The sequence below is a fragment of the Galeopterus variegatus genome, unplaced genomic scaffold (genome assembly GCF_000696425.1).
Source record: "Galeopterus variegatus unplaced genomic scaffold, G_variegatus-3.0.2 Scaffold3824, whole genome shotgun sequence".
Taxonomy (NCBI): domain Eukaryota; kingdom Metazoa; phylum Chordata; class Mammalia; order Dermoptera; family Cynocephalidae; genus Galeopterus; species Galeopterus variegatus.
The window spans coordinates 95,610-112,433 of NW_007729935.1; the positions used below are offsets into that span (position 1 = coordinate 95,610).

Sequence of the window (16,824 nt, forward strand, 5' to 3'; positions counted from 1 at the left end):
TATCAAACTAAAAAGTTTCTGCACAGCAAAGGAAACAATCAACAGAGTGAAATGACAACCTGCAGAATATGAGAAAATTTTTGCTAACTATGCATCCGACAAGGGATTAATATCCAGAATATACAAGGAACTCAAGCAATTACACAGTAAAAAAAACAAATAACCCAATTAAAAAATGGGCAAAGGAGCTGAACAAACATTTTTCAAAGGAAGACATACGAATGGCCAATAGGTACATGAAAAAATGCTCAACGTCACTAGTCATCAGGCAAATGCAAATTAAAACTACATTGAGATACCACCGCACTCCAGTTAGACTGGCTATATAATCAAAAAGATGGTGAATAACAGAAGCCAGTGAGGGTGTGGAGAGAAGGGAACACTCCTGCACTGTTGGTGGGACTGTAAATTAGTACAACCACTATGGAAAACAGCATGGAGGTTTCTCAAACAACTACATATAGAACTGCCATATGATCCAGCAATCCCACTTCTGGGTATATACCCAAAGGAATGGAAATCATCATGTTGAAGGGATACCTGCACTCCCATGTTTATTGCAGCTCTGTTCACAACGGCCAAGAAATAGAACCAACCGAAATGTCCATCGATGGATGACTGGATAAGGAAACTGTGGTATATATACACCATGGAATACTACTCTACCATAAAAAAGAATGGAATTCTCCCATTTGCAACAACATGGATGAGCCTGGAGAAACTTACGTTGAGTGAAATAAGCAAAGCACAGAGGGATAGATACCACATGTGCTCACTCATATGTGGGAGCTAAGAGAGAAAGAAGGAAGGAAAGACCACAGTGCTGCGTTGGACTTGCAGAGGGAGAGAACATACCTAGGGATACAAAGTGGAGTGCGGGCGAGAGGGATAGGGAGGGAGGTCAGGGATCATTGGGTGGGGGCCATGCGGTACAAACGCAATTTGTTGTAATGGGCATGCTGCCAGTATGGATGTGGCCTTCACATCTTGGGCAGGAGGGGTGACAATTAGCTTGGTGTCTCATGAATATTCATAACCAATAAAAAAAATTCAAAACAAAAAAAAGAAAGAAACTGGTGTCCAGATTCAGAGATGTTAAGTTCCCGGTCCACAATCTAGAATTCAGGCCACTTCTGAACCATTCCACACCTGCCAGAGTTTCACTAGAAGGGTTCGGAAGTTGTCAACATATAGTTCTTAATGAAGGGCGGGGAAAGTTACACATGAGGGTTCAGAGTGACGTGCACACCAGGGATGATTATTGCACCAAACAAGGCCCGCCTTCCCCTGTGTCCTCAGCCCCCGCCCGGGCCGCTACTCACGGAGGTGGTGTGCATAGCGGAGGTGGAACGCGTCGCAGCCGTGCACGTGGTGGTACAGGGTCTTCTCAATCAAGTCCTGCGGCTCGTACCCGGTCAGCTCGGTCACCCTGGGGGAGGACGGCGGCTGCAAGAGTTATGCTGCTCTGCAGATTGCCTTTCATTTGAACTAATATTGGTTTTGCCAACTAATCAAGTGCTAAAAGGCTCATGGGGGAAATGTTGATTTTGGAAACTGAGAATGATCTTTTTTACAAGAAGAAAGTCTTTGAACTCTAGCCCAGTGTAGGACGTAGCACTATTCGTGAGGAGAAATGTTCTTCCGAAACCACTGGCTAAAAGAATGTTTGTGATGGCTTAAAATCACAGCCTTTTTCAAGGTAACGCTTATCTGAGGACGCTTTAGAGGGCACTTTGATACTGATATTGGGAGAAAGCTGCCACGGTGAGAAAAAACCTGCTCTCTTGGGGCTTTTGGGGCATAGTCCTCTGCAAAACTTTTTTTTATTGTGGTGAAATATACATAATATAAAATTTACCATTTTAAGTGTACAATTCCATGGCATTAACTACATTTACACTGCTGTGCAGACATCTCCACTATTCCTGTGCAGAGCTTTTCCATCACCCAAACAGTAATTTTGTCCCCATTAAATGTTAACTCCCCAGTCCCCACTCCTCCAGCCCCTCGTCTCCTCTGTTCTTTCTTTTCTTATGAATTTGTCTCTTCTAGATATTTCACATAAGTGGACTGATAAAATATGCGGCCTTTTTTGTCTGGCTTCTTTCACTTGGCATAACGTTTTAAAGGTTCATCCACATTGTAGTGTGTGCCAGAACCTCATCCCTTTTATGGCTGAATAATATCCTCTTTTATGTAGATCCCACATCTCATTTATCTCTTCATCTGTTGATGGACACTTGGGTTGTTTCTTCATGTTGGCTGTTGTGTATGTCAGCGTCTAAATCTCCACTCCACGCTGGACGCTGTTCATTGGGACAGTTGGTCTCAGGATGCTGTTCAGATGATTTCTATTAATGGGAGTTGTGGAATAACTGGAGACGTTTTAGCCTCGAATCGGTGGAGGATTGTCTCAGACCCCCCAGAAAACAGTATAACAATGGAAAATATTGTGACTGGAAGGCAAACCTCGAGCTCTCTACAGAAAGGGAAGCATATTTCCAGTGCTTAGACGACTCGATCCTCTTTATTCTCACTGAGCCCCGGGCATATTAATTTCCCGCTTCAGCGCTTTGAAGAAAAGCTGCTCTCAGCGTCCAAGACCACATCATCGCTGGCACTGGGCTTACTCCATCCACAGGTGAAAATTGCGTGTGGCAATGTATGGTTTCCCAGGCTTTGGGCAACTGAGCTGGGAACCATGCCCTTGGAGGTGGCCCTAAACAGCTTGGTGACAGATATTCAAGAACAGATGAAAGAGAAGGACAAGAAGGGACTCCAAAAGAGGCAAGGCTATGATGAGAATTCAGTCCCCGGGGGTGGGCTGTGGAGGGGGGCGCCGAGGAAGGCCAGGACCAGGGGCCCTGCTTGCTGGGATATGAAACATTAGCCGTAAAACTTGGGAAACTTGACCTCACTTTCCTTCTCTAACCCGCTTCCCTTTCTGGAGTTCTGCTCAGGCTTTGGGTCGTAAATCTCTGGGAGCCTCATGTTTCCCTGGAATCACTCACTATTTGGTGTGCACATTTCCATGGTGTTCCTCCAGGGTGGGAAGGAGACAGGGCTCGAGCTGCGTGGAAAAGTGACCTCGCACAGTCCAGAGCCATTCCGGCCTCGAGGGACCCATCCAGGGGCCACCCTAGAGCTCCAAGCCCCATTGGAGTCTAACTCTTTGTGGCAGGAAAGTTGAGACGTCTGGCTTCCCCCAAAAAGAAAACCAGGCATCTCCACGGTGTGGGGATGAAAGAGGCTTCCCAGACCCTTTGGATGGAAAGTTATAGAACAACAGCCCCAAACGTGTAAATGAATCAGAAACACATGTATTAAGTTTCTCATCAAAGTACACACTGGCTTTAAAAATTAAAGGGAAAGGGAAGGGTTTGGCAGACACCCTTCTGTTTTTTTCCAAACCTCTAGTGTCTGAAGACCTGTCAGAGGGACCTGCCAAACCCCAAACATCGCTGGGTTCACCCATCCTTAGCAAAAGCACCAGCTACTGTTTCACAGTGAAATACCACAAAGCCCCTATGAACCAAGTTTCAGGTTATTCCGAGTTCAGTTGTGTCTGGGATTGTGCTGAGTGGGGTGCCAGCTGGGCCCTCTCGGTCCACCACCCTCACTCCTGTGACTTGGGGCCACTGGGCCTCTGCCAACCTCTTGCCATGGCTCCTGGGGTTTGGAAGCAGAAGCTGACATCTCCCACCCTACCTGGCCACTCTGCTGTCTCCCAGTGCTGGACCAGCCTAGGCCCCTGTCCTGGCCTAACGGACTTTCAAAGACTGTCCAAACTGCAACAGACAGAAGAGGTAGTGACTGAAGGAGTCTCCAACGCACGCTGACCCCTTTAAGCCTCTCCTATATGACTGGAGTTCAGGAAGAGCCTCAAGTCTTTGCCAGAAGCTTCCAGACACTTGGTGGGAAGAGCTGCAGGGTTCTGGTAGGGACCGGAAGTCTCCTTCTTGTCTGCTCGCTTCAGGGGCATGGCCACCGTGCCCTGAGGAACAGAAGACCCCATGGGTGCCCAACAGAGCCCATGGCCGAGGTGCCCCTCAGGCAGCAGGCTGGCCTCTGAGCCCCCCTTCTTCTGCCCTTTGCTGTGAAGCCCTCGCATTTCAAAACTGCAGACTGAACAACTTGAAGAGACCTCAGATCTCTCTTCTGGGGAAGCCCCCTTCTTTCATCTTCTAGAGAATTCATTGAGTCTCAGCATTTTTCCTAAATTATCAGAGAAAAACTAGAAGATAAAACAAGGGAGAAATCATTGGGTCCTCCCAGATTTCTTCCGTGATGACTTTGGATAGCCAGTTTTCTTCCAGCCTGCTTTCAGAAGTGGAAGTAGGAAAGTCCAAGTCAGAAGTCCTAGTCAGGAAAGAAGTCCTCTGTCACTGTGCACCTCTCATCTGCGTGGCAGGAAACAGCATCTGTGGGCGTTGGGCCATCACAAGAGGGGCTGACAGCCTCCCCCAAAGGTCATATTTACTCTCTGCTGCGAGTTTCTGGGAAGACAATGGTGACTCTGTCATGCCAACTCCTGTCGTTTCTCCACCTTTGAATGGTGCTCAAGTGCATTAATGATGAAATCAACTAATTCCTGTCTTCGCCTCCCACACCTAACCAGGTAGATTTGTTTTTTCAATAAGGAATCAATAAGTGGTTAAAATGATCAATTTTATGTGTTGTATATTTTACCACAATTTTTAAAAAGTAAAAAACAGAACAAAAAAACCAAATAATGGAAGAAAAATCAGTAAATCCTGGCTTCAAGACATACAGAAAACTATATACATATTTATACTTTCTCCCAGAAAGCTCAGCCACACAGTTCAAGTCAGGAGTGGGGTCTCTGATTGCTTATTCCTGTCTGTACAGCTACAGACTCTGCGGGCCCAGGACACAGAGCAGCCTTGCCAGCGTGTGAAGCTTTACTTAACAGCCTGTGCGCAGTGAGTGGCCAGGGCAGGTCTGTCATTTGCCAGATAATAAAAGGGAAGAGGCCCAACCTCCCCAAGGACTTGTGAGGACTTCGATCACCCCACAATGTATACATGTATCAGAACATCACATTGTACCCCATAAATATAAACGGTTATTATTTGTCAATTAAAAAAAAAACTGTGAGGCCTGCAAGCTCCCTGAGGGAGATCCAAAGCCGCTCCAGCACAGGCCTCCAGAGCAGGCCTTGCTGAGGCCTAGGGAAACAAGAATCGGGGCTTCTGCCTCGTTCCATCTGCCTTCTCCTAGTCCACATGCAGACGAGGCACTGGCCAAACTTGTGGTCAGAGTGTCCCCCTAGGGAAGGTGACCTCTCAGCCCCAGCTCTCATGGCCTCAGGCCAGCTGGAGTTGGAAGGCTCCCCCTCCACATACACTCTGCTCAGTGTGGTAACCGCCTGTTTGTTTTAAAGTCCTACCAACTTGGCAGAGATATGAGGCAGAATTCTGACATCATCGACCTTCAGAAAAGGCTAACTTATGCCTACAACGCATATTTCCGTTTGAAACACCAGTGAGATGATTAAAATATAAATAAATTAATTAAATTAAATTAAACAAGTCCCTGAGTCCTAAGGCTGACATTAATTCTTTCCATTCATGACTTGGTTTCACCAATTCTCTTTCTCGTACGCATTCTGTGTATTACTTATTCCCTGTTTCGGTTTGGCTTCATATCACAGCTTTCAGGGGCCAATTTCCACCATTGGTGTCTTCCAGAATGCCACAGTAGTGGCGGTGGCTGGTGCTCAACTCACCTGGAATCCAGGAATATGAGCTTCAGGTCGAGGCTGGCCCTGAACATGAACATGTTACTGTGCAGTTTGATCTCGGTGATGGCACTGGGCGGCAGCGACTGGCCCACAGCCACCAGCCCCACGATCTGGTAACAGGAGTCGTACAGGGACATGTCCAGCATATACTGCCTGATCTTCAGGTAGCCGCTGCAGTGGATAACCTGGGGAAGCAGAGGGCAGGGTCAGCTACTGGCTGGCGCCCACTAGTCCTGGCTGATTTTCTGGAAGGTGCTGGAATGTCCCACAGCCCAGCTTGTACTGGGCTGTGCAGCCAACATGCTGATAGATGTCCGATTCATTGTACAGAAGAAATGAGCTGTGCTTCTTTCTTAGGAAATGATATCATGATAAAATATAAGGGTTGTCTTATTGAAATGACTATGCACGAGTAATGCCACAAGCAAGGGCTCTCGGATGTATGTCGGGTGTGTGTGGAATTGACTCGTTGCCAGTTGTGATTAGGTAACGCGACAAAGGCTTTCCGGGGACAAGCAGTTTGTTCCCCAATGCTCTCGGTAGCACAATGCTCACCACCTTCCAGTGGGACTGACCTGATGTCTCTATCACATGACATGCTATATCACTCCACCAACTTAAGAATTCTTTCAGTGGAATTTTACGGTCTTTATTTTTAATGTATTTTTATTTTTATGTACTAACCTTATTTATAATTCAAGATTTTATCCCCTCATAATAAACAATAAGCCCGAATGGCTATACAGAAGTACTTATAATGGTTACAGCCAAAAACCATACAGGAGGGAATGTACAGTGTGCCAGAGTCCTACAGAAACATCTGGACAGCCTTAAGCCTCACTCTTGGAAGCATTTATGTAAGCTACAGCCAATAAAGTCTTGATAGGATCATAATCATCATAACAGCCGCGATGAACAGCTAAAATCTTAGCCTTAAATCCTCTTTTCAAAAACCCCTCCTCCAGGATTCATGAATGCACTCAGTCTTTAGAGCCGAAACAAATCTTAAAATCCTTCTAGTCTATTCTCCCATTTTACTGGTGAGGAAACCAAGGACAAGAGAGCCGATGGCTTTGCTTAAGCTGAGACGGTTGGATGTTAGTCAGCAGCAGAGACAAGTCAGACATTCCAAATCTGAAAAATGTCTGCTCGGTGCAGGCGGTGCTGGGAGCTCCCCACCCCCACCCAAGGAGGCTTAGAGACCGGGACAGCAAATAAGGAATGGTCCCCCAAACCTTTACCTCACGCAGACAGACTGAGGTGAAGGTCAGAAGGAAAAGCTCAGAGTGGGTTTCAAAGGAGGTGTGGATGGGGACTGCGGGGAGGCAGACCTTGGGATGGGAGGCGCTGGGGAGGAGCATTCCAAAAAGAGAGAAAGGAAGTCCAAAGGTACCAAAGTGTCCCCTCTGTCTCCCCCCCCCTCCCCACTCCTTGTATGGGGCAAATGCTCCTGGAAGGTTCCCAGCAGCCCCAGCTGCAGAGCAGGGGTTGTGATGTCAGGGAGGACTCCTGGGAGGAGAGTGCAGAGCTCCAGGGAGGGCAGGAAAGGGCTGACAGGGGCTCCCAAGGCTCAGCACAGCCTGCCCGACCCACCTTCTCTCCCATGCCCAGGCACAGGACTGCCAGCCGGCTCTTCCAGGTGAGCTGCTCCTAGATGCCAAAGTTAACCAGAGCAAGTGGCGATGTCTGGCAGAGAAGTGTGGCAAGGAGGAGCGCAGGCTGGGCTCAGGGGTCCCAGCTCGGCCACTCAGCCTGGCCTGCCCCCCAGCTGTGTCTTCTGCCCCTTCAGCTGCAGTCCTTAATCATGAATTGGGGCAATAATATGGCATGGGGCTGCTGTGACTCTCACTAAACTGACTGAGGGGATGCTGTCAATAAGAGCTCCACCTTGTACCATGGTCATGCACAGCAGCATCATTAGCGTGGACCTGGCCGAATGTTCGAGAGCAACGTCTCTGCACTGAGTACTCACTGGCACCTGGGATCTTGCCCTGGAATGTGGATTCTCAATAAACTCTAGGGGCAGCTGCTTCAGTGGGACTGACCCATATCTGAAGTGAAGTCTACCCTATGCCACGTTGACTCCTGGTCTTATGTGATGACCTCCAGTTGGCCTGGAATGTCCTTTCCAAAAGCCAGCGCTCACACGCCAGCCAGTCACCGAAGAGTTCTGCATCAGCGGGGCAACAGGTGGGGGTGCTATGCCCTCCCATCTGCAGATGTTCTCGAGTGTGAAGCACAGCACGAAACATGCAGGGCAGACCCCGCCAGCTCCTGCCCACCCGCCCGCGGCTCGCGTACCTTGTATCCACTGCACGTCAGGCCCGCATTTCTTTTCGCCAAGACACACTTCATTCGAAGAAAGAAGGACCTCTCTATCTCATACTCTGCAATCAGGAGCAAGGTTAGGTTGGCCACCGTCATGCCACACCTCCCCAGCTTTCCCCCAACAGCCTTGATAAACTCCCAGGGCCAGGTCCAGCCACCAGAGACCTCCTCCTGGTACTCCCAGACCCTGACCCAGAAGCTTCCACCTGCGACTGAGATCTGGGTGGGGAGGGGAGAGACTGGCCCAGTCCTGGAATGGCTTCCAAGGAAGGCAGCCCAAAACATGGCCACAGCAAGAACCTCCAAAACACCAGCCTGGAGTCAAGGGGTGGGCCCGTCAAAGCTCCACCTGTCATTGTCCCCTCCTGGAGGCCACAGAGTAGCATGATGCCAGGGGAGACACATGGGCCAGTGCCAGGCAGGTGCCTGAATACCAGGAAGGCCCAGCTGATCCCGCTTGGTCAGATCAAAGCTTTCACCCTCACTTCTAGCCCTGGGAGGACCAGGCCTGTCCCTGTCTCTCCAGGCCTCACCCTTTCCCACTCACTCTCTTTCTCTGTCTAGGACAAAGCTTTTCTTACATAGACCTCACACACAAATTTCTGACCTTGCTGTTGCAAATGCAAATGAGTCCCCTGCGGAAATACCCTCTGCTTTAGAGAGGGACACCAGCACGCTGAGGCACAGAGAAGTGCCCAGACCTTGGGTGAGGGTGAGGTCACCCCATTCTAAATCAACAACCATTTGGTGGAGGTTAATAAATTAATCTTTAAAGAAGGGTTACTACTGGGAATGGAAGCGAGGTCTTCTGCTCTCCCTGTGGAGGTTAGGAAAATGCCCCAGAGGTCCCCCCACCCCCAGTTGGAGAGGCTGCCCTATTTTACGCACAGCCCCTCCTGCAGTTGGGATCCGTGGGCATAAGGCTTCCCTTTAGCATGGCCGCCCCCCGAGCCCTTCCTAGATGAGCATTGAGGTGTGGCAACTCAGGTCTGAAACACATCACCCGGTACCATAAAGCAACAGGGGGTGGTCAGACACAGAAGATCAACTCTGCAAAGAGCAGCTAAGGAGAAAACCTGGTGCTTGGGAGCCTTGCCCCCGGCACCTCGCAGCTGGCTGTTGAAATGACCCAACACGCAAGCGGGGCAGGGAATGGTCGTGGAAGGGGCTGACTGTATTCCCAAGATTCATTGGCTTTCATTTTACAGACACTTTTTTGGAGGCCATGACACAGAAAGGATAACATGAACCCAGGGCTCACGGGCGAGAGGCCACTCCAGGCAATCAACATACTGTGCAGTTTCAGACAATGACAGCACAACGTTCTGCGGAAGCTCTGACACTCCTCTTGTCTTTGTCCAACTTTAAACAACTCCACAGTGAAAGAATTTGATGCAGGTGCGATGTTCCAGCCTATCCCTCACTGTGTTACAAATGACTTCTTCAGAGTCATTATTCACATAACTTATGTGGCCATAGCATTTCCAAGGACGTCAGTGTCACAGACCATCTCATCTCAGAAATCAACATACCAGTCTCCCTCCTCCGTAAGAAATAATTAGACTCGAATGAGCTCCTGGAGCTAGAACCTGGGGGCCACAGAGCTGTGTCTGTGAGGGTTCTACAACTGAGTATGCGCTTCTATATTCTATCCTCCTGGCCTCAGAATGACCCTGCCCAGGAGGGAGCAATGAGAATGCGGCTCATCTTCTGTGGCTAGCAACCCCTTCTCATGGCTCTTGAAGTTTCTTCTTTTGCATTTTGTTCCACTGGGGAATTTTGGCCAAGTTGAGTACTGCAGTCCAAATCACACACGAGGCCCATGAGTCAGCATGCTTGTTGGTCTCATTGGACTGTCAGAGGGAGTTAAAAGGCCAAGGCCCCTGGAATAAGTTCCTCAGTATCTTTCTAGCACTCATCGCAATTGTAATTTAAGGAGTCATTTGTGTAATGACCAGAGCTTCTTAACTGATTTGTGCCATGGCACAAAACCTACAGATTCCTACTCAGAATAACATTTTTAAATGCATAAAATACATAAGATTATGAAAGGAACCAACTGTATTGAAAAATAGTTATCAAAATATTTAAACACATAGTGATGTGGATATAAATATGCTGCTTTATTAATACATTAAGTAACAATATCCAGTAGCAGGTCTCATAACTCCCAAAATTTCGAAGTAGCCATGAGCATAAAAAATATATCTGCAAGAACGGTAATGTGATATAAAAATATCTGTGATTTCTGTTGTTGGCAAAGCCACAGGTACTAGTGATCCTAAGATGGTTTATCCTCTATGGTCATAAGCAAAGGAAATGCAGAATTCCAGCTAGAGAAAATACAGATGTAATTTCCCCATGCAATTTCATGGACCCCCCCATCTCCCCTGGCAAGTTCTATCCTTGGCCCCTTGGTTAAGAAACTGCCCAAGTCTAGAGCCTGATACTGCTACCCTGGAGTTCTCAACCAACATCACATTAGGGGAACAGCCTGTGCTCACTTTTGTCTCCTGCCCAGCACTTAACACAGTCTCTGGCATATAATAGGGTTTAAAAGACAGAGGCATAAATGCAAATTCCTGCTTGGTGGATGCTCTGTGTTTGCTGGAGAGACCTGGGCTGGGAGGCCCTGGTCTTGCCCCAGCGCCTTGGCTGGTGTGGAATGCAAAGCCCCAGGGTCACATTTAAGAACATCGTCTTGTTTTCATTCTGTTATCTTTTTGTCTGCAGGAAATACCTTGGAGCAGGTGATGGTGAAGAGGCTGGTGGGCCGTGAGGACAGCCGTCATCTCATCATGGTCGGAGGGATGGATGTACTCGTAAATGCTGTTGCCTGTGAGCTCCACCTGCCGCGGAAGGAAGGGTCAGAAATGCCACTAGTCTCTCTAGGATTGCCTTGCAGGGGGGTGGGGTGGGGGTGGTGGCAAGGTGTGTCACAGGTATGCACCCTGCCAGGGGCAGGACTCTGATCTCCACTTACAAACCACACCTTTGTCAAATGCAGAAACATTTTAATTTTCTCCCCAGAGCTCTGAACTGTCTCCCATACTTACTAAAAACGCCAAAAAACTGAGGCTTGGCTTGGAGCCAAGAGAGTCCTTAGCAGGAAAAACTGGAAGTGAAGGGTGAAAGGAGGGCCTTGGATCCCATGCCCTGGGCACCATCCTGAGTACAGAAGGTGGCTCAGAACAGACTCAAGCCAGGCTTCTGTCCTTCATGCTCTCTGAGGGGACTGGCTAGCTGGAGACCAGCCACCGTGTCCAGAGTGTGCTCCCTATGACAGCTTTGTCCACTCAGAGGCTGACCAGCCAGGAGCCATAGACCCCACTGTGCCTGAGGAGGACTCCAACTCTGACAAAGGCCTTTTCTTTGTTGGCTCTGAACCGTGCCCCTCTGGCACTGCCAGGCCTCTCTCACGTTGCCAGAAATGTGTCCCTGGCCTTCCTGGCCCAAGATGACTGTGCTAATTCTACACTCCCGCCCAGGGGTGCGGCTGGGTCTGTGCGTGACCTGCAGGAGTGTTTGGGCCCTCTTCAGACAGCCACATTATGTGGTGACTATTCCCTGAGGTTGCTGCCCCAACATTCAGACACACCCCACAGAGGACACCACAGCAAACCTAGAGTCCACATTCACCCCGGACAGGACGCTGCTTTGCAGGAGTGGGCGGCTCCAGGAAAGCACCATAGTTATGATTTCTACAGAGGTCGCTGGTGGCCCAATTCCTGAGTTTGAGAATCTTTCAAATGTTCTCCCAAACACATGTGCCATGAGAGGAAATGATACAGATTCTCAAGACTTGGGCCCCCTCAACCAGCTTAAGATGGGCAGTGTCACAGAACGTTCCAGAAACCACCACCATCAGAGCAGCTTTTGGAGCAGTAGCTAGACCCTATTTTTAGTTCCACAATCAATAGTGCTGAGGTATCAGGCAAGGACAGTGAGTCAGCGTACCCCAGTGCTGTTCAGGGGAGCCCGAGGGGCAGTGATAGGACTTCCACCATAGCCAGTAGGGACCCCAAAGCCCAGCGTGGGAGGAACTCCAAGCACATGGAAAAACTGCCCTTGGACAGCAAAAAGTCTCGGGTGGGTCTGAAGAATACCTTCTCAGCCCTGCCCCAGGGGGAGAGAGTAACCTAAGAAAGCACAAGGAGGCTCATGGAGCTTCTTGTCCCTACCCACCCCCTAGTTATTTTTAAGTGTGTCATGCTGCAGGTTTCACTGGGAAGCTTGTTGCTCTCAATCAGAGAAGAGACAACGTGATCCTCTATAAAGAGGCAGCCCTGGTGGTGCCACCTCACGCTACAGGACAACCTGGCCAGGCAGCTTGCTGGAGAAGTTCTCCTGGGAGCCACCGATCCAAATTAGCATCCAGGCCATTCACTCTTTACTTGGGACCAAGGGGCCATAAAGAGGTGAAGTCACTTATCCCACTCCTCTGAGCCAGTTCTTCCAATTTGTTAAGATGTGTGAGTTGCCTTTTTATTCAGAATAAATTACGTTTCTGGCCTGCTAAGTAATCTTGTCCCTAAAATGGCTTTCACGTTCTATTTTCTGCATTATTCATGGAATGTTTCTCTCCAATATTATTCAAACAGAGCAACAGAGAGAATCCTATTACAGAAATCCTCCCCACAACCTACTTAACACCCACCACCCAACCTGGCCCTTTTCTCTTGACCCCAATGGAGATTTGCCTATGTGAAAAGTTATTACATGATTTCATTAAAAAAATAAATACAAACTAAACATTCTTCAAGTCATTCCAGTTAATCCTTAAATTTAAGTAAACCAGCAACACTGAAGCCATCCATCTGGGATAGCACAATCTCTTTTTTCCCGAGGGCAGCCTTGGGAATCATTGTGAAGCTCCTTCAAGATGGGAAGTGATAGAGGCTCATAAATAAGGGAGCTAGCTTTTTTTTTTTTTTTTTTTTTTTTTGATTCACAATATCAATGGCTTATTTTAAAAATGAAAAAATAACAAAATGGAATTTTTTTGTATTGAACTATCATTTCTCCCTTACCCATGTTTTTAGGGAAAAATAATAACTCTGGTTTGCTCAAAGTTCTTTTTTAGAAAAAAATAACTGCTATCTTTTTAGAGAAACATCTTCATATACCAGCACAAAGACTTGCATCTGTGTGTATAGGCATTGGATTTGCGTTTTAATCCCAAAGTAGCTTCATCTGTTTTCCAAGTTCCCATTCTTACCATATGCATTTGGGGAATGAGAAGGTGAAGATAATGTGGGGAAAAAATCCTGATTTTCTGAATACTTGGGTTCATTACAAAATGAATAGGAAAACTCTAAGGCTGTCTAGGAAGTAGAACGGCCTTCAAATAATGGAAATATTTTTAAAGAACAAGTTTTAGAATGATGAGACAGTGCTGACCTTAATTCAAAATTATGGTTGACATGGTGTTTCCTGTATTTACATATCTATTTGTGCTTTTGAACGTTGAAAGAAATTTGACTACCTCACCAAAAAAAAAAAAAAAAAAAAAAAGAATTATGGTTGTCACTATAAAACTTCCCAGGTCTCATACATCAGCCTTATTAAAACAGACCCTCGATGTGATATTTTAGTATTTGTAAAGCCCCACTAACTACAGAACGAATGACTTTCCTACTAAGAGCTTTTTTATGTTTTGCTGAATAGCTTTTCTTCCTGCCAAGAAAACTATATATGATAAATACAGCACTAAATGGATATGTTCTGTATGGAAGGGCAGAGCCACTCTGCACTCTGCAAACTCACGTTACTCTGTTTTTGGTGTTTTGTTGAGCATGGTAAGTTAAGCATTTTAAAATAAGATGGTTTGGGTTTCAGGGTTCAAGTTATGTCAACAAACGTAAAACGCTTTCCTATCTCTTTATTTCAAAAGTAAAAGGATTAGGTCTTGTGCCTCCAAACAAACAACACCATCGCTATTTTTGTGGTTGTATTTCTGGCAGCAATCTCAAATATTACATTTTTTTAATGTGTCTCATAAACAGCTATTTTGTACATATTTATATTTATTTGAAAATGTATATTAGTTATCTAGATGCTATATAACATATGCAACTTTGGTAAGGAAATTTGAACCACAAGAATACTTAAAAATGTACACAGCAGCTACACAGGGGTTTTTTTTTTCCTTCCTCAAATATAAGTAAAATAATTGCATTAACCAAAAAACCATGGAACTAAATCATTTAATAAATATGCATAGATAAAGAATGTTTCCCCAACTCTACATCATTCAAATAGATTTAAATTTGTCTATACTATGTGTGTGTATAAACACCAGATAGAATTTTAATGTCAGAAGCTTGCCTCTATTTCCCAACACGTGGACCCTGGGCTGAGGATACAACTTGTATTTTGTGATTGTCTCTGTTAACTCCTTTTTAGTACTGAAGTTTGACAGCAATGACACTTGTTTTCTAGTTTATTATTTATTTATTTAGGCAGCTGGCCAGTACAAGGATCTGAACCCTTGACCTTGGGGTTACCAGCACCACGCTGTCCCACATGAGCAAACCCGACAGCCCCTTTGTTTACTAGTTTAAAAGCAAAAATAAAATAATAAACTCTCCCATAAGAAGTAGATTTCTTATTCCAACACTGTTTAAAAAAAAAAAAAGTTTAATAAAAGTCTTTAAATGGAGATGGGCTTATAACACATAAAGAATCATTTCTACACCCGCAGATAATTCAAGTAGTTATTTAGGTAGTTCAGACCAAAACCAAACCAAAACAAAACAATACCACTTTGCTGTAAATTTTCACACAATTACAGCAGACCTAGGGGCTTATGTTCCCATGATCTTTTAATATAGAATTGAACCCTGAGGTAACATGAAAGACCTTGGTTACTTAATGAGATAATGTCACAGTGAGTAACTGAAAGTTCTTAGATCACAGAAAAGCACCATGTAAATGGAAGCTATTACTAAAACTACTATCACTATTCATCAAAAAACCTGTGTTAAAAGGGTACTCTGACTACTGGGTAAAATTTTTTAAACATTTTTTATATTTCTGGTATTTTTTTTAAACTAAGCCTATTTTAATAAAGTTTTCATATTTGATATATTTTCTTGACTTTTTGCTAACAATAAAAATGATCTAAAAGATGCAAATTTTTTTTAAAAAGAGCAGTTGGGTATTTGACATCCTTTTAATATTTTATTTTACTGTTTAAGTGATATATTTTCTTGACTTTTTGCTAACAATAAAAATGATCTAAAAGATGCAAATTTTTTTTTAAAAGAGCAGTTGGGTATTTGACATCCTTTTAATATTTTATTTTACTGTTTAAGTAAAGAAGACAGAAAAAAATATACATCGTGATTCTACTTAGATTTCCTTCTGTGGAGTTAATCATGAACAGGAGGCAGATTTGAGAGAAAAGTTTGTTGTTGCTTATTTAAACAGTTCACCATAGAACTCCCCAGACACTGACAAGGGGCTCATGTTGGCATTCAAGTGTTTTTGTAGCTGCAGACTGAGGCTTACACAGCCCGCCAAGAAATCAGAAATAGTCAGTTGCTCTACACAATCTGCTTGACTTATCTTTTTCTAAATTTTCACTTTTACTGGGAACACAGAGACAAAAGATATCTCTACAACTTTCTTTGAAAATGGTAGTGTGAAAGCCCTCTCCCCTTTCAAAATTATGATACGAAGTTTCACATCTGCATTATGATCAAAAGGAAATATAGTACTTTTATTTGCAATTCTGTCTAGATTTCCTTCCATGGAGTTAATCATGAACAGGAGGCTTATTTATCACCTATTCAACATTTCAGACATCCTTAATTATTATGTTCATGATCAATCAATTCTATTTCCCACATAAAAAAAAGAGAAAAATAACAGAGAGAAGTAGGGTGTTAGATTGAGCAGGCTGACTGAAGAAACTGGATTGTCTTGGGATGTGCACAATCCCTAATGATATGCCAGGACATTGCAAATGACCACTCCACCCTAATAGGTGCCCACCAAAGGACTCCACTTGAAGCAACTTTGTTCTCATGAAACTGGAGATGCCTGGCTTTTGTGTAGCTCCCTATAGTTGAGAAATCACATAAAATGGGCACTTTGGTCTATTTCTCATCACACACTGAAAGAGGGATAGAGCAGGCATTATTATTTAAGTTATGGTTCAAGGAGGTTTAGTAATCACCCTATCAGAAAATAAAAACCACACAACTGAATGCATTTCCCTGTTCACTTCGACTGTTAGAGAGCTCAGTTTTAAATTTAATATTCAATAACAGGGACTTTACCTATTTATAAAAGCTTTAACCAGTCATTTAAAAAGTATGTGAAATGTTTTGTCATGTTTGTGACATCATTGTAAGGCTATCAAAACTTTTATAAATTACCACTGAAGAAGGTAAGTAATCCACTCAAGGTCGTTTGACCAATGGATCGAGTCAGGAGTGAAAACCAGTCTGAGTATAACTATAGGGCCCTGAATAATTCTAAATAGGGAAAGTTGGAAATTCAGAGAATAGTAACCATGGAAAGTAGAGAAACAGTAAATTTCATATTCCCAACAGTATTTCCCATTCTACAAGTACACTAATCCCATGAGTCAGACACATACAAGAGCCAAGCCCTAGTAAACTGTATTTGGGAGACCTGGTTTCATAAAAGAGAAGATCAAGAGAAAAGAAACCTCCCAACAATTTTAATACGTGATTCATTTTAGGGGACTTTGCAAAAAAAAA

The 16,824-nt window shown here is 45.1% G+C and overlaps 1 protein-coding gene across 1 annotated transcript in view; it reads right to left on the reverse strand.

Moving 5' to 3' along the window:
* The window catches only part of SIM2 (single-minded family bHLH transcription factor 2), a 55,995-nt gene that overhangs the window by 18,301 nt on the left and 20,870 nt on the right, over nt 1–16,824 (reverse strand). The window contains 4 exon segments of the mRNA XM_008586085.1: nt 1,323–1,429; nt 5,750–5,949; nt 8,066–8,151; nt 10,833–10,941. Coding sequence (XP_008584307.1) covers nt 1,323–1,429; nt 5,750–5,949; nt 8,066–8,151; nt 10,833–10,941 — 502 coding nt within the window.